Source organism: Carlito syrichta, unplaced genomic scaffold (genome assembly GCF_000164805.1).
Source record: "Carlito syrichta isolate Samal-C Ts95f unplaced genomic scaffold, Tarsius_syrichta-2.0.1 Scaffold303331, whole genome shotgun sequence".
NCBI classification, from domain to species: domain Eukaryota; kingdom Metazoa; phylum Chordata; class Mammalia; order Primates; family Tarsiidae; genus Carlito; species Carlito syrichta.
Window position 1 is genome coordinate 871,802 of NW_007247427.1, and position 26,174 is coordinate 897,975.

Below are 26,174 nucleotides of genomic sequence, written 5' to 3' on the forward strand. Positions count from 1 at the left end.
TCAGAACTACTTCAAGTAGGCGAATCCAGAAGCCAGCATTACCTTAGTGCTCACAAAGTCTTAGGAAGCCAAAATGTTCTTGGGAACACATATATTCCTACCACTGTCTACCCACACATACTCAAAACATCTCTCACTCTTTTCCTTCCCTAAAACAAAATAAAAATTCCATCATTCTGAAAAGGCACTCCTGTATTACTAAGCTAAAAAAGTTTCCTTACTAAAACTTGAATACCAAATTTTTTTTTAAGCCACTGAGGGGTGGGACTCAGGGGGAGCAAAAACATGGATGGGCCAGTTAACACACTTCCAGCACTTGGAAATCTGGTAGGATGGATGCCAGGCACAGATGATGAAGTCCCTTACAGTAGACTCACTAGGTAAAAGGAACACTCTGGAAGTTTGTTGCCTTCAGTATGATTAATGATAGGACCCAGCTCTCTGTCATGCTTAGACAACAATAGACCCTCATCCATCATGGTAAAAAGAAAATAGCTTCCTGGCATTCAAGGTATGTATTCCTTTCAGGAAGGGACAAGTCACTCAGGAAATCTCTGGTCTCAGCTCTTAAATAGATTATGGAGAAGAAATATCCAATATTCATGGAACCTCTGGCAGCTAGAAAGCTACGTGGAGTGTCCCTCATAAACAAAGACCAAAAGTAATCAGATATTCTACTAAACAGCATCTACAGATGATGAGTAGAATCTTAGTACTTTCTTTTCGGTAGATTCCATCAGATAACTGCACAATGAGCCCTTGGGGAGGAAAAAACGTTGGGTTCTACCATTCTCAGCTGCACTTTGATTGACTCATGTGAGATTGTAATATGCAGATAACTTATTTCTGCATAAAATTAAAATTTTTTAAATGTAGTAGAAAGATCAGAACACAATAGTTACTTGGTTTAAAAGTTATTAAGCTTATAAGTATCCAGTCATTTGGAAGTGGACCGAAGGCATTGTCTTACTGTTTGGGTCCATGTTTGCTGCTCTATGTGGTCTTTTTAGTATAAACAACAAATAGCCTTAGCACTTTGTCTATGAAAATTTTCTCTTTAAACTTTTTTTAAATGGTGCAAGAAGTTAAAGACTCTTATGAGTCAATCTGAAGGAAGATTCTTTGTGGATTTTTACAGTACTTTATGACCTTTTATAGTATTATCATGTCATAATTAAGCAGCAAGTTTTTAAGCAGCATAACTTTATTCAGTCTTTCCAGATCATTAGACTTAGTTTATGTAGAAACAAGTGTCTTTGCATCCATGCAGGTTTAATCAGTTTATATACTATTTGAATAAATGTTGTAATCATGTTAACAAGTACAAAGGCCATAAGCAGATCTGGGGACTAATATACCTGATTCTTGGTTAGCTTATAGCTCAATTGTTGAGAAAAAAAATTTTCACTTTTTTTAAATAAATTTTTTTATTGTGGAAAAGTTTTAGATTTATAAAATTATTGTGAAAAAACTGTAAAGAGTTCTCACACACCCCAGATCAAGTTTCCCCTACATTAATATGATACATGTGTCACAACTAATGAATCAATAACGATATGTTCTTATTATCAAAAGTCATGCTTTATTTGGATAGCCTCAGTTTTCCCCTAATATCTCTTTTCTGCTCCAGGATCTCACCCAGGTTACCACATTACATTCAGTCATGTCTCATTACAATTTTTTTGGTAGTGGTAATGCCCCAGCCTTATTTATTTTTTATGACTCACAATTTTGAGGGAGTACGGGTCACGATTTTTTGTAGATTGCTCCTCAATTGGGATTTGTTTGGTCTTTTTCTCATGATTAGACTGAGATAATGTGTTTTTGAGAGGAAGACACGGAGGTAAAATGTTTCCCTCATCATGTTATATCAAGGATCATATTATCAGTATGACTTAGCACTGTTGATGTTGACCTTGATCACATGCCTGAGGATGTCTTGCAGTGTTGTTGTATTTTCTCCGCTGTAAAGTTACTGTTTGTTTTCTCCCTTTCTGTATTGTACTCTGAAAGAAAGTCGTTAAGTGCAGCCCACATGTAAAGAATGAATTGTGTTCCCTTTCTTTGAAGGTGAATATCTACATAAGTTATTTTAAATTTTTCTGCATTGGAGACTTGTATATTCTCCCCTATATTTATTTATTTATTCAATCATTTACTTTTATCACTATGGATTTGTGGGTATTTATTTTTATACTTTGGGTTAGGATTTAATACTATTTTATTAATTTTTTGCTTAAATTATTTCAGCTTGGATTAATGAGCTCTTTCCATTGACTTTTACATTCCTCTGGCAAGCACTCATCATTCTGTCTATACGGGAATGGGATTGTGTGTGTTTTGTTTTTTGAACACTGTCTTACTATCTGTCACTACAAAATGTTCCAGTTTCATCTTGTGTATTTTCTGCTCCTGTCCGAGGATGAGCCATTTCTCCAAGGAGACCTGGTTCTTTTTATTGAAGAATGTATCCGAAACTACCCTTTCAATACTAGGCTTATGCATTGCTCCTGAGTTGTGTTGCTTCAAGGACCTCTTAACTGACAGGGTAGGGAAACATACGTATGAATACTGACCTGTATATGTAACACATATCTATAAATATTTCTATAGGTACACATATGTACATATATATATCAGCTAAATATAATTTCATACTGATGTCTCCAACTCTAATCCATTGCCACATACTCACCTTCCCTGGCTGTAACCTCCCACCACAATAATGAGGAACCTGGCCCCAATCATGCGCTATCCATTTACTTTATTGTTCCATCCCATGTCATGTGTATAGTGATTTAAGAATTGCACATCCATACCTACATGGAAGACAACTTTATCAACTAGGATCCAGTGCTTATGTACAGTTCTTTTGCCTTTAGTCTTATGGACTCCACTCATTTCCAAAATTAGTTAGATCAGCATCTTATTATCCCACTCCCTTCAATGAAGTTCTTTCATATATTTGCATAAAATAAAATTCTTTTGTCACATTATACATCTCAGATGCCCCAACCTCCTAAATAATTTTTAACATTTGCATACATTAAGGTTTACTTTTTTGTGCAGTTAATAAGTTCTACAGGTTTTGACCAATGCTTACTCTTGAACTCGCCGTTGTAGTATCATACAGAATAGTTTTACCACCCTAAAAAGTCTCCCTTACTTTTCCTAGTCAACTGTCTCTCCTTTCTGAATGCCTGGCAACCGATGTTTACAGTCACTTCTAGTTTTGCCTAGTCCAGAATGTCATATAATTGGAAGCATACAGTATGTAACTTTTGCTGACTTCTTTCACTAAGCAATATGCATTTAAAATTCGCCCATGTCTTTTCATGACTTGATAGCTTGTTTATTTTTCTCATCGAATAATGTTTCATTATATGTACTAGAGTATGTTCATTCGCCTATTGAAAGATGTTTTTGGTGATTATGAATAAATCTGCTGTAAACATTTGTGTGCAGATTTTGAAGCAGACATAAGTTTTCAGATCAGTTGGGTAAATCCCAGGAGCATGATTGTTAATTGTATGGTAAGACTATGTTTAAATTTGTAAGAAACTGACAAACTGTTTTCTCTCTCTCTCTCTCTCTTTGCATATGGATGCCCATTTTTTTCATCACCATTTGTTGAAAAGATTGTCTTTCTCCATTGAACTGCCTTTGCTCCTTTTCCAAAGATCAGTGACTATATTTGTATGGCTCTATTTCTGGGCTTTCTATTCTGTTCCATTGATCTATGTGTCTATTCATTTGCCCATACCATGCTGTCTTCATTATTGCAAGCCTTATAGTAAGTCTTGAAGTCTGTCAGTATGTGTCCTTCAACTTTGTTCTTCTTTGGCATTGTGTTGGCTATGCTAGGTCATTTGCCTTTCCATATAAATTTCAGAACCATTTTGTCAATATCTGTGAAATAGTTCACTGAGATTTCATTGGGATTCCATTGACTCTATAGATTAAGTTGAGAAGAACTGACATTTTAACTCTTAACTCTTTCAGCCCATGAACACAGGATATCCCTCCATTTATATGTAGATTTCTTGATTTTTTAAAATTAGTATTTTGTAGTTTTCTTTGTATAGGGCCCATATGTGTTTTGTTAGATTTATACCTAAGTATTTCATTTTTGGAATCCTATTGTAAATGGTATTTAAAAATTTTTAAATCCCAATTTTTCACTGCTGGTATATAGGAAAGCATTATATACTGTGTACTTGCTATATTCACTTATTATTTCCAGGAATTTTTTTGATAATTCTTTGGGATTTCGTACCTAGAAATCATGTCACCTATGAATGGAGTCAGTCTTATTTCTTCCTTTCCCATCGGTTTAACCTTTTTTTTCTTGTATTGCCTTACTCTATTAGGTCAGACATCCAATACAATGTTGAATAAGATTAGTTAAAGGAGACATCCTTACCTCGTTTCTGATCTCAGGAGGAAAGCATTCGCTTTTCCACCATTAAGAAGATATCAACTACAGTGTTAGATTTTTAACATGTTGAGAAAGTTTCTTCTCCTCCCTCGTTTGCTAAGGGTTTTTATCATAAATGGAGATTACATTCTATCACATTTTTTCTGCATCTGTTGACAAGATCATATAATTTTTTTCTTTACCCTGTTGATGTGTTGAACTAACCTTGCATATTTAGTATAAATCTTACTTGGTTGTGGTGTCTAATTGTTTTATACATTGTTGATTTAATTTGTAACTGTTATTGAGGAGCTTTGCGCTTATGCTCATGAGAGTTGTTGGTCTTTAACTTCCTTTCTTGTGTTTTTGTCTGGTTTTAATATTAGAGTAATGTTGTCCTCATAGCGTGAGTTATGAAGTCTTTCATCTGCTTCTGATTTCTGGAAGATATTGGGAAGAATTGGTATAATTTTTCCCTTAAATGTGGTGGAATCATCTGGGCCTGGTAATTTTTTTGTTTTGTTTTTTTGAGGAAGAGTATTAAATATTGATTCTATATATGTATTTAGTAGATAAAGGATTATTTGGAATATCACTCTGTTAATTTTGATAGTCATTGAATTTTAAGGAATTATTTCACTTCATCTAAATTGTCAAATTTTTAAGAATAGACTTATTCATGTTATTTCTTTATTAACTTTTTAATGTTCTTGGGATCAGCAGTAATGGCCTCTCTTTCATTTCTGATATTGGTCTTTTTTAGTTGTTGATCAGCCTTTCTAGAGGTCCATCCATTTCACTGACTTTTGGCTTTGATTTTTTTAAAATTACTTTTCTGTTGTCAATTTCATGATTCCTCCTTTGATTTTTTTTTTTGAGTTGGAGTCTCACTCTGTCGCCCAGACTGGAGTGCAGTGGCCGCTTCCGGCCACCGCAGCCTCGACCTGCTGGGCTCCGGCGATCCTTCCACCTCAGCCTTCCAAGTAGCCGGAATTACAGGCATGCGCTACCACGCCTGGCTGATTTTTTTATTTATTGTAGAGATGAGGTCTCGCTGCCCAGGCAGGTCTCGAACCCACGGGCTCAGGCAATCCACTCACCTCAGCCTCCCAAAGGCGTGGGATTACAGGCTGAGCCACCGAGCCCAGCTCCTCCTTTGATTTTTATTATTTCTTTTCTTTTGCATGGTTATGGCTTAAATTGCTCATCTGTCTCTAGTTTCCTATGGTAGAAACTTTGGTTATTGATTTTGGATCTTTTTTCTTTTCTAATCTATTTAATTGTATAAATTTCTACCTATGCACTGCTTTTGCTGCATCCTATACATTTTATTAAGTTGTATTTAGTTTTTATTTAGTTCTTTCTTCGGTTATTAATATATCAAGAAGTTCTAAATAACTAATTTTCTAAGTTCCTTAGGAAACTTTTGCCCAGATTTTGAAAAATTTTGAAGATCAAAAGTCATGGTTTGATTTCCACATTAGCCAATGAACTCTGCCATTCTTGGTGAATGGAAACCCCTCTGTAAATTAATAACAACCCAGGACCTGCAAGAAATAGCTTTCTCATCACTTCAACCCACAGAAAAACCAGGTCAAAGTTCCACATTGTCAGTTGTTAATTCTGTATCATGTGGACTAGCAAAAGAATCCACAACAATAGTCAAAAATCTCTTAGGAGATCATGAAGTTTAACTAACAGTTTTGCAATTCTGTAACACACCCTAATTCTCTCTGGGCCTAGTTCTTCAGTGTGCCTGAATTTGGCACTGAGAACAGAGCAGGAAACATGCTAAGAACCCTACCCTCAGAATTTAGATTCTGGTTAGGGGACTCAAACAATCAAAAAATACACAAATTAGTGCCTTACTACTCAAACTTGGGTTTGTGTGTCAGCCACAGTGACACCTCCTTGGAAATGGTTAGGAATGCAGAATCTCAGATCCCTTTCCAGAACCCCTGAGTCAGAATCACACGTTAAGAGGATTCCTAAAAGATTCACGTACATGTTAAAGTTTGCAGAGTCCTGCCCTAGATAATTATAGATTATCATCATGCCATGGAAAAGATGCTGGGGATAGGAAGGCTAGATCTACTTTCGATAGGCTTGTCAGAGAGAGTCTTTCTGAGGAGGCTACCCTTGAGTGAAACAGAAAAGTACAACCCTTGTTCATCTTGACCCTCCTCTTAAGTTCCTCCACCCTCAACCCCAAATCAGGGCTAGCACCTGCATGTGTGCCACACATAGCAAGCAGCCACTGAACGTTTGGGAGGAAAAGCGATGAACATAAGCCAAAAAAAGCCATCTCTCTGTTTCATTAAAAAAAAAAATCAAACGATAAGTGTTTGTAATCTTTAACTAAACTATCCCAGCCTATAAAGGAAAAAAAAAGTATAATGCACTTTTTCTAAAGGTTGTGACTTCTGTCTTTGCCAAGAGTATTTTTCCTTCAGAAAATAAATTGTTACAGGAAAATTCTATTAGCTTTTGTAAATGTAGATGCAGAAAAATGATCAGATGGTTTTAAATTTAAAAACTGCTTGGTAGATATTCTTTCTTGTTCCCTTATAATAGGCTCTAAGCTTTAATGATGTGAATTTCTCTCTTTTCCTTCTGTTGATCAATGTAATTGAGATTTTTCCCATTTATTGGAGTTGTCATCTTGTGGTCATATAATTATGCTAGAGATATTAAATATGTTTTAGACACAAAATTGTAAATACAATGCGCAGAAACCGTGAACTTATTTCCATATTATTAAAGCACATTTTACCCATAAGCAAAGTGCATTTCTCATAACTTGCAAGAAATATCCTACTTTGCAGTAGCAAACATACTTAATGTTTTTTTTTAAGCTACTCCATTTGACACTGGTGTTTGAATTATTCCATTATCAGCAAATAAGAGGACAGCAGAGTTGTTAAGTATCAATATATAAATGGCCAATTAGTAAGATTCCAATTCTATTCTAAATAGCCATTCTACCAATTACCATTTTTTCAGAAGGCAAGGCATCATTTTGGAAATTTACCTAAGTTAACATTGCCTCATGGTATTTCTTAAGAAACGGAAAGCATAAAATTTTGTGCCTGCCAGACTCCGTGGCTCAGTCTGTAATCCCGCGCCTTTGGGAGGCTGAGGTGAGTGGATTGCCTGAGCCCGCGGGTTCGAGACCCACCTGGGCAGCGAGACCTCATCTCTACAATAAATCAAAAAATCAGCCGGGCGTGGTAGCGCATGCCTGTAATTCTGGCTACTCGGAAGGCTGAGGCGGAAGGATCGCCGGAGCCCAGCAGGCGAGTCTGCGGTGGCCGGGAGCAGCCACTGCACTCCAGTCTGGGCGACTAAGTGAGACTCCAACTCAAAAAAAAAAAAATTTTGTGTCCAAAAGTTAATTCTAATACAACGGCTGTTCTTACTAGTTACTTTGTTGCAATTAAGGTTTTTTTTTTTTTTAATGCTGCTATTTTTATCCCTGTGGCATTGAAATGTTTGGAGTTTATCAATATTGTAATTATGCAAATCCAAAAACAATCCATCCTTTACAATGAATTACATCCTTAGAGTTCAGCTCTACCCCCATTGGACTTTACTGAACTAGCGTTTGGTGCCTATGTCAGTTGGTGTACCTTTTCCATATCGCAATCTCTGTACAGCTAAGTGCAAGTAAACTCTTTTACTACAGAATTTTATTGTCTTAGTAGCTCTGTTACTATATGCATTTAGCCTCAAGTAGGCTTTAGGCTTTCTCTAAAGCCATAGTAGTTCTTTTTTGTTGTTGAAACAAATTGATTATTACTTCTAATTGGAAAGTATTCCCCTGACAGATTAAAATCTCATTATTAACAAGACTCCAACCAACCAAACTTCTCAGTTAGCTGGCTCTTACTTTTATTTTTCTTTTCTTTACTTTTATCATATAAAAACCAAAACTATTTTTAACAAGGACTTGTCCACAGACCAGCATAGTCTGTTGCATTTTCTGCAGCTGCAAAACTGCAAAATGATTATTGAGAGGAAAATTCATGCTTTTGAAACCTTTGAAAATTCACAATTTAAAAAGTATACATATATATACATACACGCACACACATACACAGATGTACATATTACATTTTATTTAGAATCAGGTGTTTAACGGGGACAGAAAAGTGGGAAAAGGCATTCTAGAGCAGTTTTCAAAAGGAATTAAAATGTTTTTAAAAATTACTAGGATACTAAATTAAATTTAAATTAAATTCAAGACGACACTTTCTTTTCTGGAGAATATTTGGACGTTTTACCAAAACTATGTTTTCCAGATTGTTGGCGTGAATATTCAGAGTTAACTGCAAACTTAATTGATTCTTAGTCTGAGATAGCCTCCCTGTGATGGCCAGGGCCTCACCAGAATCATGATAATCAACATATGTATTCATTACCCTCCTGTGGCTGAGCCCCTTGTAAACAGTTTTAAAAGCGAACAATGGCCTGGAAATGGTTCTGCAATCTTTCCTGTGTCTTTGAGATCAGCAGCTCTCCGATGTCTCACCCATCCACCACCTTCCTCAGTGAAATCGTGTAGGAGAGACACCACTTAATGTCTAAATAAACAGAAAAAGTTGTCTTCGTGTAAAATTGAATATAATGTCTTCTTTTCTGCTAAGTTCCTGATCCTAGCTCTCATACACCCATCCCAGCTAAAGGGAAAGGAAAGTTACTTTTTAAGCAGGTAATGTCCACTCTGTGCTCATTCCTCACAACGAATCTTTCAAATTCCTTTTCCTTTTTTTTTTTTGTCTCAGAGAGTTATTAAGCCTTTATGTAATTAATCCATGAGCCCAATCTTACCCACGGTAAGACTTGTGTACTCTCCACTTTCTCTTACAGAGTGTTTGATTTTCTTCTTTCCTTCTGGATTACATACTTTACTAACAAGTGAATGGTACTGATTGACAAGAGGGGCAATATAAAGAAAGATTTTTATCAAAACATTTGAGTCAGTCCTTCTGTGAAAGCATAATTTATGTGGCAACATTTTTAGCTAATGAAATAAATATAATAAAGATCCAGATAAAAATTGCTACTGTTGGTGTGCCCATAAAGGTTTTTTAGGACCCAACGAGAAAAACCCAAGTTATTTTTGAAACAAGAGACCCATATTTGGGGACCAGTGAAATGGTCTTTCCACTACTGTAGCATCAAATGTTAGTATTTTTTTTTTTTTAATTTCTGGGCTCTTTCAGTTAGAACAACTTTAAACTTCAGAATATATTCTGACATATAGCCTTGAGACTACAAACTAAGTCTCCAACCATCCTAAGACTTACAAGATAAAACACTTAAAAATCACGTTACTAAATTCTCAAAGAGAAATCAAACTATCAGATTGCTCTTAGTCACATGTTAAAAGATAGGGTTTGATTGTATATTGAATTTTTAAGGTTCAAAAATCGTTCTCAACTGTAGATGAAAAGTCACATGATTGTTTATTTCTTGTTCAATTTTCTTTCACGTTATCTTAGACATGTCATTACTTTTGTGAAAATATAGCAGATACATGGGCTGTCCAACAATCAGGTGGTGTGTCTATTATCAATTATATTGTCTCCAAAGTTAAATTCTACTCAGTTCCATTTTTCATGTCTCATTATGTTATGAGGCATTCTTAAATCTAAGTGATGCTCACTGCAATTTTAATGCAATGCAAACAGACTCCTTGCAGCAGCGTTATTCTCTGCAATTCCATGGTAGCGTATTTTTGGTTACAGTAATTATTCCCTTTGACTTGTACTATAGTATGTCTTTCGGCCCAAGAGATCTTTGAGCACAGGACAGTCTTCCCTGTCTTTATTTCCTCTAGGACCTCTCGTAGTACCAGGCACAGAGTCAGTGTTCAGAAAAAAAATTTGTAATTGAATCTCCTACCCAAGGAATCAGTGCATTAAATATAGTCATTCTAGGTTCTAACTGCACCTTCCCCCAGCAGGCTCTTCTAATCATCTGTTGTTAAAAGAACAGCTAAAAACATCAGATCATACACTGGGTCAATAATATAGGTATCATGGTTATGATACAGGCTTTGAGATCAGGCAGCCTGTGATCCATTCCTCTGACCCATTTACTGACACACTGGAAAATCCCCGCTCTGAGACTTTGGGTCCCTCATGGATACAATGGCAGTGCTGACTGTAACACCTCACTTGGTTACTGTGAGACCTAAATAGGGCAGAGCATGGGAACTTCTTAGCACAATGACATCTCCATTTGGTATGTTAGATAGGACCAATAAATATTAGATATTATTAATAAAAGAACTTAAAACTACAATTACCAAGGCTAGGACTGAGCAGTTGAAGAGACTGATTTGTGCACAGTTACCTGTTTGTTAGGGAGAGACCAGTTTAAATCAGTTGCACTAAGTGTAGTTTCCTGGAGAAATGCAGGAAATGTGAAAGCTATTTGTTGTTGTTGTTGTTGTTGCTGCTGGAGCCTCACTTTGTTGCCCAGGCTAGAGTGCAGTAGCGTGCTCACTGCCACCACAGCCTGGACCTGCTGGGCTCAGGCAATCCTTCCACCTCAGCCTTCCAAGTAGCTGAAACTATAGGCACGCACCACCATGCCCAGTTAATATTTTGATTTATTGTAGAGATGAGGTCTTGCCATATTTTCTAGGCTGGTCTTGAACCCCAGCCTGGGCACAGGCAATCCTCTCACCTCTACCTCCACCTCCACCTCCCAAAGTGCTGGGATTGCAGGCATGAGCCATTGCTCCCGGCTCTTTTTTCTTTTCTTTTCTTTTTTTTGTATTTCCTATTTTTTAATAATTTATAACCAAATTTATTTTATGCCATCTGTCACATGGAGCTATAATCTTGCAGGATTATAATCTTTTAAAAAATCTTTAGACCATAATTATCTAATTTCAATGTATATTTGGTAGGCTTTAAACCTATAAAATGATAGATAATTCAAATTATTAGCATTAGTACTTTAAAAATCAGTCACTATTAAAACCTAATTATTGGTTGAGAGGATCTATGTTAGTGGACATGGACATATTCCCCCCAAATTGAAGACATTTGTACAAATTAAAATCAGAACTTGTAGCTCATATATTCTAAATGAACATGTGTGCTTCTATAATAATAACTTTATTATCTCCAAGTTACAGGATAGAGTTTTAATTATGATCTTTATATCAGTAGAAGCCATGTATTTGGGATTTAAAACCTACTGCTTTAACTAGTCTAGTTAAAGACCATGACTTGATACATTCTGGGCTCCAACTTTTATAAAAACCAGAGAATACTTCTAATAACACTTTTCTAATTTCATGGTTCAGTGCACAGTCAGTAAAGATTTAAATAATTCAGAAAGAAAGCCTATTCTCTTTCTTTATTAGAAGTTTGAGTCAGGCAAATTCTTTGACGTTTAATAGGTTTTTAACCCTTTTAATAACTTTTTATAATGAAATTTATTGGCAGTTGTTTTAAAGAAAAGGTTATTATATTAGCATGAATAGCAGTCAGTAGCTTTTATGATTAGTTTTGAGACCTTGACCTTATGTGACTTAAAGGGTACAAAAGCATAAATGAGTGAGTAATGTTAATATTAACTAAATTAGGTATACCCAGAAATATAGAGACTGTATATAAGTACATTCATCCCATTATCTAACATACTATATAATTTTGGCAGACAAATATTTGAATCTTTTAATTGTTTTAAAGGCGCTTAAGGTCACTTACAGAGTGAGACACTTTAAGAGAACTGAAAGACATTGTAATTTTTCTAGACTGATTTTCCCAAATTATTAATACCATGCACAAAAGGAGACGATTTCCAGCCTTTGCCTGCCTATCTTGGTTTCATGCTATTTTAATGGTTTGTAATATATTATTAAAAGGATTATTAGATGATTTCCATAATAAAATACTAATTTAAAATTGTACTTTTCTTAAAGTCCCCAATAAGTTGGGGGCATACAAATATTCTGTATGAGGAAGCTATCTGGTTTGAGCAGAATATAAGGTTTTAATTTTGGCTTTTGAGATGTACTTTTAAGGTGAACATCATAGGTATCTAATGATTTAAGAGACTCTAAATGAACTCAGATATCACTGCTCTGAACTGATGTGAAGAAGTCAATATTCCACTTGACATCTCCATTTTTACTAGCATCCTATTAACATTCCAGCAGAAAGTATGAGAAGGCAAGTTAAAATCTGAGGCTTAAATATAGTATAAAGAACCATTCTGGCTAACTCTTGCTGCTATGAATATACAGATCTAGTTCTAGTAGGTAGATCACTACTCCCAGAGGGCATGTCTCATAACACTTCCCAATTTTCTTATCACCTACCCTTCCAATCCATTCTTATTGTTTCAGTGCATACAGTCCTTTAAAAGTATTCTGGAAATAAGACACATTAGTCCATTTCTTCTCTGGGCACATAAAAATAAGGGAGAATCGAACAGGTATTAGCCTGTTTGAATACATTTTTATATAAGATTATAGCCCCTTGTGAACAAAATACAGCGTATACTTTGTAGTGTCGATGTCAAAGGCATGGTCAATGCAATTAAAGAGCCTCATTAACTTTAATCACAGGTAGACATGGAACAGATTCATAGACGCCTATTACTGTAGGCCTATCCCATTCATAGAAACTGCGAATTCAGATGTTTTGGGAACCAAAGGGCTTGTCCACATAGTCCCCAAAGCCCTATTAGACAAGCCAGAGCTTTTTAGTCCGTGACCCTATCGTATGCTTCCATTAACTGGAATTATGAGAGATGTCCCTTGTCAAGTAAAAGTAAACTTTGCCTGTCGCCCATTTGTACCTTTCCTTTATTTGTGCTGGGTAGAGAAGCCCTTTCCAGGGCTCACTGAAGCACGGTGTGTGGAGCTTGGTAATATTGTCGTTGATAGTTTAAAAAGTCACAGCAGGAGACAAATGGCGTTGGCATGAAGCAATCAGAAACAGGGTGGCTCAATCTGAGTAAAAAACATCTCTCCAACTGTGCAGTTAAAAGGCAACACTATACCCCATAACCTCCTGGTCAGAGTCATGATCCAAAGGAGAGATTATATGTACGCAGTTTATGAATGAGAATGCTGTACTGTGAACTGGAATACCTTTTTATACATTAAAATGTTTTTGAACTTGGTATCCATTAGTTAGCCTATTAGCCTTGATCAGGGAGCTATTAAAACCCAGGTTACAAGTTCAGCCTTTATCTGGGCTGTTGATTTTCTCACAGTGAAACCCTGTGCTCTGTGTCTATAAGCTGCACTGTGTATCCCAGGGAAGGTCCCCACAGATGCAAGCTTTTGGTTACCAAAATGTTTGATCACAATTATGTCTGTGGCTCACTATGGCCTAGAACTGGTCGGGAAAGCAACTCGATGATAACCAAAGATAAATCTTAGCAGGAGCAACAACCACAAAAAAATGAGCTTGTTTTTGACAAAACACCTTCATAGTCACTACCTTAGCTAATTCTTACAATACTACTGTAATGAAAGCATTTAAATTCAGTACATTTCTCTCCTGTTTGTCTCCTTAAAACTTATCACTGTGAAATTAATGACATATGATATTTATTGTATTGTCTGTTTCCTCCACTAGAAAATAAGCTGTATCAGGGCAGAGATTCAGTCTGCTTGGTCACTGCTGTCTACCCGGTAGCTGGAACAGTGCCTGGCACATAGTAAGCGATCGATCAGTATTTGTGTTTGAAAGATTATTCCCATTTTACAAAGGTGAAAACTGAGGGTCAAAGAAGTTAAAAGTAAGACGAACCAGAAACAGTAGCAGCCTGACATCAAGAACAGCGTTTCCTCCATTAGAGCACATGACCTCCCGTCTAGAAAACGGAGAATAAAGAAATCAGATAAAATGGGGTAAAATTGCTTCTAAAGTTGTTTATAAAAATGAATCCAGATGCATACGCTAGGGCAGCCATGATGCTTCTTTCTGGATCTGCTGGATGTGGTAGAAATTGGAGTTCTGCAGAAGAGCATAGGGTCAGGCAAGGGCACTAAGGATGGGCAGTGGTTCAGGGTCCTTCTCTCCCTTTGTTGCCCTGCTCTTCAACATCTGATCATTGGTTCATTCTGGGCAAGGAGTGCAAAACCAAATAAATACATTGGTGAAATGGTGTTTAGCCGGTGTGATTTTTAACCATCACTTTTGAAACCCTTCTGTGATGTTTTTCTCTTATCACACCAAATCTCTTGAGTAATAAGGGTCCCATTCATAGAAGAGCCTACAATGAAGGAGAGACCACAGTCTGAAGGAGGGTGATGGTCAGGCATTATGGAAGTTCACGCAGGCGTGAGTGTTTGTTTTTTGAGGTGACTTTCATCTTCCCCAAGGATGGTGGTTCTCAGGGAGTGCTGTGGCTGTCCATTTGGCAAATCTCTAATAAATTGTGCTTCAGAGCTTTTGCTTTCCTGTGATAAATAATGACTTTATTTTAACTAAACTGTAAATATTCCATTTGAGCATACTACAAAGACAGCTGAGCCCTACTTGTTCCTGTTGTCTTTTGGAAAAAAGGTAAAGATTCCCAATGTTAAATATGAAAATAATTTTGTTTTCAGAACTATAGAGTTGAAATCTTAAATTCTGACTTAAAACATTGAAGATAATGTTTTTATAAAAATTCCCAGCCTTTTGAACTTTTTAAAATCTTTAAACATACATCATGTGCTGTGTTTATGTATTCTTCCAGCTTTTCCCTCTTTTCAACGTTAATTATCAGTGTTCAGTGTCAGACGTCTAATAACAAAAATGTTAAAATAAAGTTTATTTAAAGTACACATTTCTAAATAATAAATAGATCACACAAGGAGATCACGTAAGACGATTTATTTAATTTGGTTGGACAACAAATAATTAAGCTCTCTCTTGGAAATGCATTTAGGAAAATAATAAATAAAATTTGATTATTAAATTTACCCACACATTTGTTCTGGTGTATACATTTACATATTAATTGAATCCCTGGCAAAAAATATGTAATCAAATTGGGGACTTAAATAATATCAACATTTACATTCCTCTCATAGACTCTTGGAGTGCATTATTCCTAAGAAAAATGAAGCTGCTTCGCCTTCCTGCCCTAATTAATCATGCAGGCCTGCGTGGACAACCAAGAACAAGGCTCAGAAGTTTTTCTTTAGATGCTGAGAACGGTGTGTGCTTGATAGTGTATATAAAAGGGACTGAGAGTAAGCACTTGTCACAGCCAAAACCAGCAGGGTCTCCTCATCGCCCTAGGGAAAGCACTCCATAGCAAAGGGTGTCAAATGCTGACAGACAGGGGTAGATGGACGGGCTTCAGAGATTCCTCGTGTTCTCCTGCTCCTGCTGCAACTGGCAGGCTTCCAGACCTCGCCTGCAAAGACCACAGAAAGCAGCAGCTGGTGAGCCACATTAGCAAATAAGGCCTCGGGGCTACCCATGTTCCAGCGCTCTGTGCACCAACTGCTATTCACTCTAACAGCTGGATCAGAGCAGAGCCAGCCAAGGCGGCGGGAGAGTTTTATGTGTACAACTGTTTTGATATAGATTGTCTGCTAGAGGCAGAGATAATGATAGCTTTCAAGGCTGGCATGTTGGACGAGGAAGGATGCTGATATTTGAAGGAAGAACACAGACTCTGGAAGGATTGTGAAGCACACACAGTTGTGACCACTGAAGGTCAGACCTTCCGTCATTCTGGTGCCATTCAAGTGTGCGATTTTAACACTATTTAGTCCACTAGTGCAACTATTGTTATTCCAAGGATTTGATGGGGGGGGCTTATTCTAGCTATACACATACAAAATCTTGCTCATTTTAAAAAATAATAACCTGAGATAGGCAGCATGAGTTTTTTCTTTCTCCTTCTCCTTCTCCTTCTCCTTCTTCTTCTTCTTCTCCTTCTCCTTCTTCTTCTTCTTTTCTTTCTCAAAGAAAATTCAAAATGAAAAAATTGAATATTGTGCCTGAAATTTCCCCCTTGAGCTCTGTCCTCAACCTGGCACTCTTAAACTATAGGTAATCAGGCAAGGTGAAGTAAGGAATATGGCCTTAGCATCAAGCTGTGTAACTTTTGTTTCCTATTCATTGGAAAAATTGACATCTCCTCTTCGTCATCATAATCCCTTGGCAATAATTGGCATTGGTCCTTGGTAGCAATATGTACAATTTAAGACTTGATTCTCAAAAAAGTGATATCTAGTACCCATTTTCAAATAGACTGAGTTTCCCAAATGGAGAGATAAATATTGAGAGCCACTCAAAACTAAAATGCCAATGACATGCAGGAATTTTAGCCAAGAAAACATGAAGTTCACTGGACTCTAAAATAAATAAAATGAGAAATACACACATTAGAAATTACCTTTGACCCCTAGAATTTAGCAAATGAAATTCCCACGAGATTAAGAATTTATAACACTACTTCTGCGAGGCAAGCATCATCAATCCTTACTGTACCTGGCCTAAACAACTATTAATTATAAATCAAGAGATACGTGTTGAGAATCTACTAATTTGCCAAGATCTGTTCTTGATACTAGGGCTACAATGGTGAACAAAATAGATTCTCTCTCTGCTCTTTTTGGGCTTATAATCTATTTGGATATATCAGTTAAGATTACATCCAGCTGCATAAAACAGAAAACCCCAAATGGCAGTTACTCTGCAATGATAGGCTTTACTTCCCTTTCACATTCAAGACTCCCATAGAAAGCTGGTTGTTTGGTTTCCAGGATGATCACAACCCAGTCTCCTTTCTCGTGCGTTCAACATCCTTACAGTGAGTCCCAGGTCTTGGTCCAAGACTTTTTCCCTAGTGTTCATCATTATCCCCACATTTTAGCCAACAGGAACAGGAAAAAAACAAAAGAAGGAGACTTCTTGGAAGTACTACTCAAGGCTTTCACTTACATTTCATGGTCACCATGGCCACTCATTGCTGAAAAGGAAACTACAGATACCCTCTTGTAGCCAGCTGATGACCAGATAGCTAAATACTGGAGGCTTATTCCTCAGAACAAAAGGAAGATGAGGGTCAGAGAGTACTGATTGAGATTTATGCCACAAGAGGAAACAAACAGTAATCAAATCTTTTCATCTTATGACATTTCACAGAAAAAAAGAGAAATCATCAAACCAGATAAGGTCAGTTGATACTGATAATATTCATTTTTTTAGTTACACACTGACACAGCAAACACTTTTTGAATATTTGGAATACCATTTAACTAAAAGAGATCTCAGGCGGGATTGAAAAATGCATTTGTCATTGGCTAATCGAGGAGATTACTGACTAGAAGATATATGGACATTAGACCAAGACATTGTATTTTATTTTATTTTTAGATTGGAAAATATAGTTTACTTAGTAAATCAGAGAGAGAGGGAGAGAGAGAGAATATTCACCTTCCCAAGGTAAGAAGAGGGCCAAAGCTAGGAAACATGGCAGCTCTAGCTTAAAGAACCATGTAGACACATGAGAGTTTAACAAAGTAATGCCCCAACTAAGAAATTGTAAAGTGGTGTCTCATAAAGAAAGTGCAAACAAAATGCTTTGGCTTGGAGCACTGTTAATGAGCTGACTTTTGAACTTGCTTTGAAAGTATATTTAGGGTTTGAATATGTGAAGATGGTAACGGCATCATGGAATTTTGGAAAAAGCACAAGTATGTAAAATATGCATATTTTATTTTTACCTCAGAATTTGTGGGTGGAAAGATCTAAGATCATTTAACTTCTTTGAACCTCAATAGGCTTGTTTAAAACAGCCATTCCTACATGGCTCGCTCGAGGGTGAATTATAGACCTCAATAGGTAAAAGTACTGGACAAACCACAAATCACTGAGCAAAGTATTTTTTTCTCTTTAAAAAATTTCAGACAGCAGATACTCAGAAAATGGTTACTGAATGAGCAGTGTAACCTAAGATGCATGATCAGAGGAGAGAAAAATAGAAAAGAAGAGTAATTAATTGGGTTTGGCTGAACAATAGAGTCTATGAAGAACAGTCATAAGGAATATGGTTTATTTGGAACCTTTAATATCATGCTGAAGAGTTTAGATTTAATTTGGTGGGCAGATGTCATTGGAAAGTTTTTGTGCCCTTGGCTCATGATTAATTTTGCAACACTCTTCAGGGTAGGTGTGAAGAGATTGTTTTCAGTTAAGCAGCTATTGCAAGTGAAGGGGTAATGAAGACCTGAAATAGATAAATGTGAGTGGAAATGCATGGAAGGGAAAATGGAAATAATTGATATTTTATGGTAGACACAACAAAACTCACAAGTGTTTGGCAGAATAGGAAAGAGTCAAAAATGACTGCAGCGTTTTGAGTAGAGGTGACAAGGAGAAGGTGTCATCAACAGAAATTGGTCACATAGATAAAAATAGGTTTGAGAAATAAACCTATTTTCTTTCCTGAGAAAGAAAACTGTATTCATCTTTATAGCAAGAGCGATGTCTAAGTAGTAATGTCTAGTAAGAAGTTGTAGGATTAGGCCTGGAATTTGGATCAGAACTATACATTTTAATTTAGCACCTTTCCCATTAATAAAACTATGTTGGATTTTGGCTGAGTGGAAGAAATGTGACTCAGAACAGGATGTTAGGGAATCATTTAGGGGTGGAAAGTTCTAGAAAGAGGGGTCAGTGAAGGAGTTAAGAAGAATCAGAGAGAACCTTTGCTATTAAGCATGACGAGAGTGAATTATTCACAATGAATTAAAAATATTGGGGATTAACAAGAAATAATATTCTGCTAGTTCAGGTTGTATGTTTGACGTGAAGGAGCTGTAGTCAATCAATATCTTTCTAGAAGGAAACCAGTAATCAAAACATTTTCTTACCCGCGTGAGCTAACTAATTATTCTTATTTTCAGTAATCAAACTCCATCTAGTTTAATTTTCCCCATGTTATACATTAGGCAGTGATTAATACTAAACTGCCATTTATGAAAGTAAGGTAAAGTGGAAATGCTCCTTCTAATTCAGAAGTGTCACCCTGGGTGTTATGATCTGACGGTTTATAAGTGCATCTGAGGACTGAAGACACAGATATGCTCTTTCATTTGTGTTTGCCACCCACCACACTGGAAAATTGTTCTTTGATTCAGTGTTAAAGGTGCGGTCTGCCTGACCTAACACCTTTAGTGACATGACATTTTGAGCTAATGATGAGACTGTGGAAAAAAAAGTACTGTCCTGAGTCCTTCATCATCCATACCCAACCTGATTCTTGACTTTGGCATAACCACACCTACCTCTTTCTCTTTTCAATATAGGGTGGAAATGCAGATTTCAGTGCTCAGATATCTACCTACTACACAAATTAGCATATAAAAACATTTTAAAAGATTGCAAAATGGTAGAAGAAATAAGATACTATGAAGTGAGATTGCATTAAGCCTTTGGGACAATTTGAGTTGTAGGCATAAGTCTGGAAACTCTATATGAAAATCAATTTATAAATCATCCTTCTAATACCATTTCAAAGAATGAGAAAAAATGGGTTCAAAACAAATATATTGCAGACTACATGATTTGTAACAGGAGTTATGTGAAAAAGCAATAGAGGTATCAGTTAGTTATGTACTTTTGGAAAGATAATTAGTATGATTTTGCAAGTAAATGCTTTAAACTTACAGGGCTATAAAAATATATTCTACAAACATATAAGTCTGAATATGTACATGAGTTCATTACTGTATCTGGTGCAGGACTGGGGGAGAAGCCTGTCCTGTGTAGGACAGGGTTCATTTATGGATACCCGTTATTCTGTGCCCATAGTGAGAACTGTTCTGCATGCGAAGGGTCTAAAAATAAATAAAAAGACTTTAGGACATTTTAGTGTATTTTCAAAAGTCCCAATTTTTATGGTCCTCTCTGTCAATGGTGCACCTTTAAGGATATCTGTGAAAGCTAGTATTATCTTCCTAAAGAAGATAGATTGTAGAAGTTACATGAACATCTATGAAGAAGCAAAAACCATTTTTTGTAAATGTGGGTAGAGACAATATGAATGAATTAGATAAAATAGTTGTTGATTTGTATGACAATATTTGGAAAGATATTTCTAATTATCTTTGATTAACCATAACCCTCTCTATGGGATAAATAAAATGTTGACTCAGTTACTTAGTACAGTGGGAAGACTGGAATTAGGAGAAGCAGATTTTAACTCCAACTCTTTGGTTTTAGGTAAGTCACTTAACCACTCTGAACTTAACTCATTCATGTATGCATTTATATTTATGTACATATTTATTCCACGTGCATTCAACAAGCTTGCACTATGTCTCCCTTCCAGATTTTCCTTTCTCCTAAAAGAGTGTCACTAAGAGGTTTTGCAGCTCTTACTTGAGTCATTGCATAGTAAGAACTGCTTAATAAAGGACTTCACGAAAAGGAGAATTATGTGCTACTTTTGAAGGATTGGAAGAATACAGTTTGGATTGTGGGGAAAAAACATGCTGGTTTGGGCTAAGAAAACGGCAATTGTAAAATGATGGGGCCAGCCTAAGCCTTCACCAAGAAGAGCCAGCAGTCTAGGACGCCTGATCTGAGCCTGAAGACAGAACAGTGACAAGAATTGGAAAAGATCTCAAGGGGTGAAACTAACCAATAAGAGACCACATGGTGGAGGCAATAAACCAATGCCAGAGAAGAAGTTTGTTTGTTTGTTTGTTTGGTGCAAACATGGGGGCCCCAAATAGCCACAATTTCAGTTTTAGATGAATCTAAATAGATTGGTGAAATGACTAGAGAGGAAATGGTAGAAAATGATTTTATTACTGTAAGAAAAAAACAAAAACAAAACCCTATGACTTGGTTAGTTAATTGGCCTTCACAGTATTTTCATATCACAATATTTACTGACAGGCACATCTGACACCGTGTGGGCTTTTCTTCTTTAAGAAACAGAGTAAGATAACGTTATTCATTTGATTTTCCAGTTCCAACATGTAACTTTAACCATATCTCTTTTTTTCACAGTTTTCTTTTTTCTCTCTCTTTCTCGTTTGTTCATTCTCTACCTGCCTGAATTGCCCAAGTCCCCTCAGAGTGAAAGAACTGAACTGCATCTTCTATAAGTACCACGAAATATTCCCCATTATTTTAAGTTTGAAAATGCCAGAGAAATGTTAAGTGAAATCCACCATACTCCTCTTATACAACACATTTGACCTCTAGATACGTTAAGAGCTTCATCCTCCAGTGCTTTTAATTCTAATCCTTGCAGAGACAAAATTCATTGCTTGAATTACAAGAGTGAGTCTCATTAAGGCTAAAAACCAGTGACCCAGATAGCATAATGGATTAATATGGTGACCTTGCAACTTTAGAGCTTTACTTTCAAATCTGACTGTGCAGTCAAGTCATTTCAATAGTCAGTTAATCAATTGATTAATACCACCCTATCACTGTTTTGAGTCTGTTAGTTAGGAGATCATTTTGGCCAGTACTACCTTGTAAAGATTTAAACTGAGAACAAGAGTACACTTCTTAACCCCCAAAACCTCTTTTAAATGATCAAGATAAAATAGAGTTTCATGAATTGCTGTGAATTCTGTCATCACTAATAATTGCATAATTTTGCCAGACACTCTAATGAGCATCTACATTTTGAAACTTATATCATATAAATATGATTATGATATATAATTGTATATATTAATGATATATGTCTGCATTTCATTAATATGGAAAAGCTGTAAATATAATTAATCAGGTCTTTGAGTAATGAAATGTAATGTTGACTAAATTCTCAAATTCTATTCTTTTGGTATCCTTTAGGGTGATATATACTGGGTTTTTTGTTGTTGTTTTCTTTTGTTTTGTTTTGTTTGTTTTGTTAGTCAGAGTCTCACTCTGTCACCTAGACTGGAGTGCAGTGGCCACTCCCGGCCACCGCAGCCTCAACCTGCTGGGTTCCGGCAATGCTTCCGCCTCAGCCTTCCAAGTAGCTGGAATTACAGGCGCGCGCTACCACCCCTGGCTGATTTTTTAATTTATTGTACAGATGAGGTCTCGCTGCCCAGGCGGGTGATGAACCCGTGGGCTCAGGCAGTCCACTCACCTCAGCCTCCCAAAGCACTGGGATTACAGACTGAGCCACCGAGCCCGGCTGATATATGCTGTTAAATGGATTATTTTACCTCAGAGAAAATAAATGTGCATGTAGCCCAGCAGAATATCTTGCAAACTAAAGAATTTTTAGGGGAAAAAAAGGTGTTGTTTGGTTTGGATGGTTTGTTTTTTGGGTTTTTTTTTTTTTTTTTTTGACCAGAAACATGTTTGTGAAAAATTACTCCTTTTTTATTTATTCATCTCTTTATTTTAGATGCAAGACATGCGGAATCCAGAAGGAACTCAGTATAGCTCCCATCCTCAGATGGCAGCCATGAGACCACGGGGTCAGCCTGCAGACATTAGGCAGCAACCAGGAATGATGCCTCACGGCCAGCTGACTACCATTAACCAGTCACAGCTCAGTGCTCAACTTGGCTTGAATATGGGAGGAAGCAATGTTCCCCACAACTCACCATCTCCACCCGGAAGCAAGTCTGCAACTCCTTCACCATCCAGTTCAGTGCATGAAGATGAAGGTGATGAGACCTCTAAGGTAGGAATAGATTATTTTTAGGACTTCTGGGAAAATATTATTTGACACTTTCCTTGATGATACAAATTTGCACCCCATGGTGCAATAAAGGTTGTGTGTGTGTGTGTGCGCGTGCGCACGCGCACACGCACGCAATGTTAGGGTTAAGTGAAACTTTTGTAATCACTTGACCCACCCATTTCATACTGAGGCTGAGGAAAGTAAGGGCCAGGGATATTAGATGACTCTCTTCTGAAAGCAGATGCCTGGGCACTTCATTGCATAACTTTTGTTAACTCCATGTCAATATGGTTGTCTCTCTCTGTGTCGGTCACCAACGGTGCCATTATTTGTAGTTATCTTGATGAGAAGACACATCTTAAATGCCCTTAGACTGGACATTTAGCTGCAGAAGGTAGTTAAGTTCTTAAACTGTTGGAGGTAACTTTAAAAAATGCACTAAAACCAAGTGCACTGTCACTCAAAAACATCAAATCATTTTATTGCCTTGATTATCAGTCCAGCATCTTCCAAAGTTATCCCATGAGAAGAACTCTTGTGCCTAGCGACTGCGAAAAATACTTGCTATTACATGAATATTACATACTCCTCTTCTTTAAAAAAAAAATTACTAATGAAAAGTCACTTGTACCAGCTGCTTTGTTGTCTTTTCACCTTTGAGAATTTTGGTTGTGTAAAATTAAACCGTCAACATGCGACCAAAGGTAAGATTTTGAGATCCTGATATATATAGTTAACTTTCCAATCGCTTCACTCATTTTATAAAAGTCCAGATAAATAGGGATTCATAGATGTATTTAGTCTAATGACAATGACAAGACTGATGTATTCACTATATTTTCTTATTTTTTGTATTATTGGTGCCCTGACCTTTGGGACCTTGATCCTGGAGAGACAGCCCCTTTCAAAATAGTTGATTTTTGGAGATAGCAATCGATTCTCCTGCTAGCTCCCCTTTGATATACAAACCACACCTCCAACCACCTCCTTTATCGAACTCTCACACAGCAAGCCAGCATCCCCCCTGCCCTGCATCACTTCTGAGCCAAGTATCAGATAACTAGGGATCACTCTTTATAACCTAGAGGCCATCAAAATTATTCAAACTCTCCAACCCTAAGTTTACTCAACATGCCTACCCTGCCTTTCCATTCCTTCTTACAAAATCCCCAACAAAGCATCTGGCATGCTCTTGCCTCTCCCTCTTTATGCCTCCTGACGCACCGGGGTGCTTCTCCATGTGTGCCTGTGTGGTGTACCATTTCTCCTCTTTCTAGGAATTAGTAAGTACAAATTTCTTCCTTCATAACAATCGTTTCCATGTCAGCTGTCTTACCTTACTCGATCAAAACAAATCCCAGGTACCAGCAAACATTGCACATGCCAACCCTTCCACCATCGTCTCCCTGTTGTCAGGGAGACTGTGTCTCATGAGCTAGGTTAAGAAGTAGGAGAATGGAAGGCTGAGGCGGAAGGATTGCCGGAGCCCAGCAGGTCGAGGCTGCGGTGGCCGGGAGCGGCCACTGCGCTCCAGTCTGGGCGACAGAGTGAGACTCCAACTCAAAAAAAAAAGAAAAAAGAAATAGGAGAAAACTAATTGATGTTCATTAATAATTTACAGGGCTAGTGAAAGTCTGGCATTTAGCTGACCATTTAGAGGAAAAAATAATTTTCTTCAGAAAATATAGATTATTCTGATGGCACCTAACAGCCTGTGAGTACTTGGACCAAAATGTGAACACCAAGAATTCTTTTGTGGCCCGTGATTTAGATGTCGGATTACACATGGATGATTCATATCAATTTCCTAAACGGAGAAGATATATCTATACTGTAAGGGGAAAAAGTTAATGTACTGCTCATAGTAAAGATCTGGATTGTACATGTATCTTTATCAGTATTTACTGCTGACATTTCAGGAAATAAAATGCAGAATTAGTAGCATCTTCTGACAGTTAATTTTATACAGGATTATTCTTAATTACAATAGCATTTTTCCCACTCTTCAACTTATGTGAATAGAAGTGTGGGTAGAAATCTGAAATTCATAGAATTAACAGTCAGAGATTCTTCCATTTGATATTAACCCCTTAGGTCTATATTTTTGCTGAAACACAAATTTATATGTTATAAACTTCCAAGCTGGTGTTTTGCCAGTAGGTGGCATATTCAATCACTATTCACATCTCAAAATAATGTATAGTTCCTTATTAGTGATTGTGAAAGCATTGTATAGTAGAAAAATTCATATTCTATAGTGGTATAATCTTGAATTATCAATGTGTGAAGGTTTGGGGATGAATTTCTCAAGAATGTACCCACTAAAATGACTTTGTGTCTACATAAACATTCACAATGTCAGTTTTAGTTGAAGTGTATTTTTCATCTCAAGAAAATGTACCCTACTATTCCAACTCTATGCAGTGTTCTTTACCTTCTCTCCAATTCAAACTCATCCTACTTATTTACTTATGTCTCTTAAATAGCTAGAAAAATCCTCTGATGAAAATGCTCAAGCATTCTTCATTACAGTTAAGGATTAAACTGGAATGTTTCCTTTGTATGTGAGTAGGATTTATGTGGAATGTTGCAGTGCAATAGCTCCAGTTAAATGTGAGACAGCATTAAGTCGAAAAGATCATTTAAATCATTTCTAACAAGTGAACTAAAAAAGAATATTTAGTTCCACACTAGAAAAAGCAACTTTTGAAGCTTTTCTCTTAACACTTTTTGCTGTCTATGAGTAATTACCTATTGATTCCAGTTTATCTAATTGAACAATTAAATAAGTCTGTTTTGACAGAAATATTGTATATACATTAGCAAAATAAATTATCACCTTATAAATACTACTCATGATTTGGATTGCTATGAAGCTGCGTTGACAGCCTTAAGTCATAAATGAGACACGCAGTAAAGCATCAAAGAAATATAAACTTAGGCAGCTTGTGGTTCTAAGCCTGTAATCCAGTATTTGTAATATAAGAGATACTTTAAGACACTTAAAGTATCTGGCAAAAGTATATTTTTGGCACAGCTTTTTCTTTAAGGAAATTATGGGCTAAGAATCACAGAATATATTTTTTATCCTTTTGCTTTCCACTTTTCTGTTGAAAGTATC

The 26,174-nt window shown here is 36.7% G+C and overlaps 1 protein-coding gene across 1 annotated transcript in view; it reads left to right on the forward strand.

Annotated features, from left to right (window-relative positions):
• Positions 1-26,174, forward strand: part of TOX (thymocyte selection associated high mobility group box) — a 299,971-nt gene that overhangs the window by 231,612 nt on the left and 42,185 nt on the right. The window contains exon 4 of the mRNA XM_008058400.2: positions 22,772-23,053. Coding sequence (XP_008056591.1) covers positions 22,772-23,053 — 282 coding nt within the window. The remainder of the gene's footprint in view (positions 1-22,771; positions 23,054-26,174) is intronic.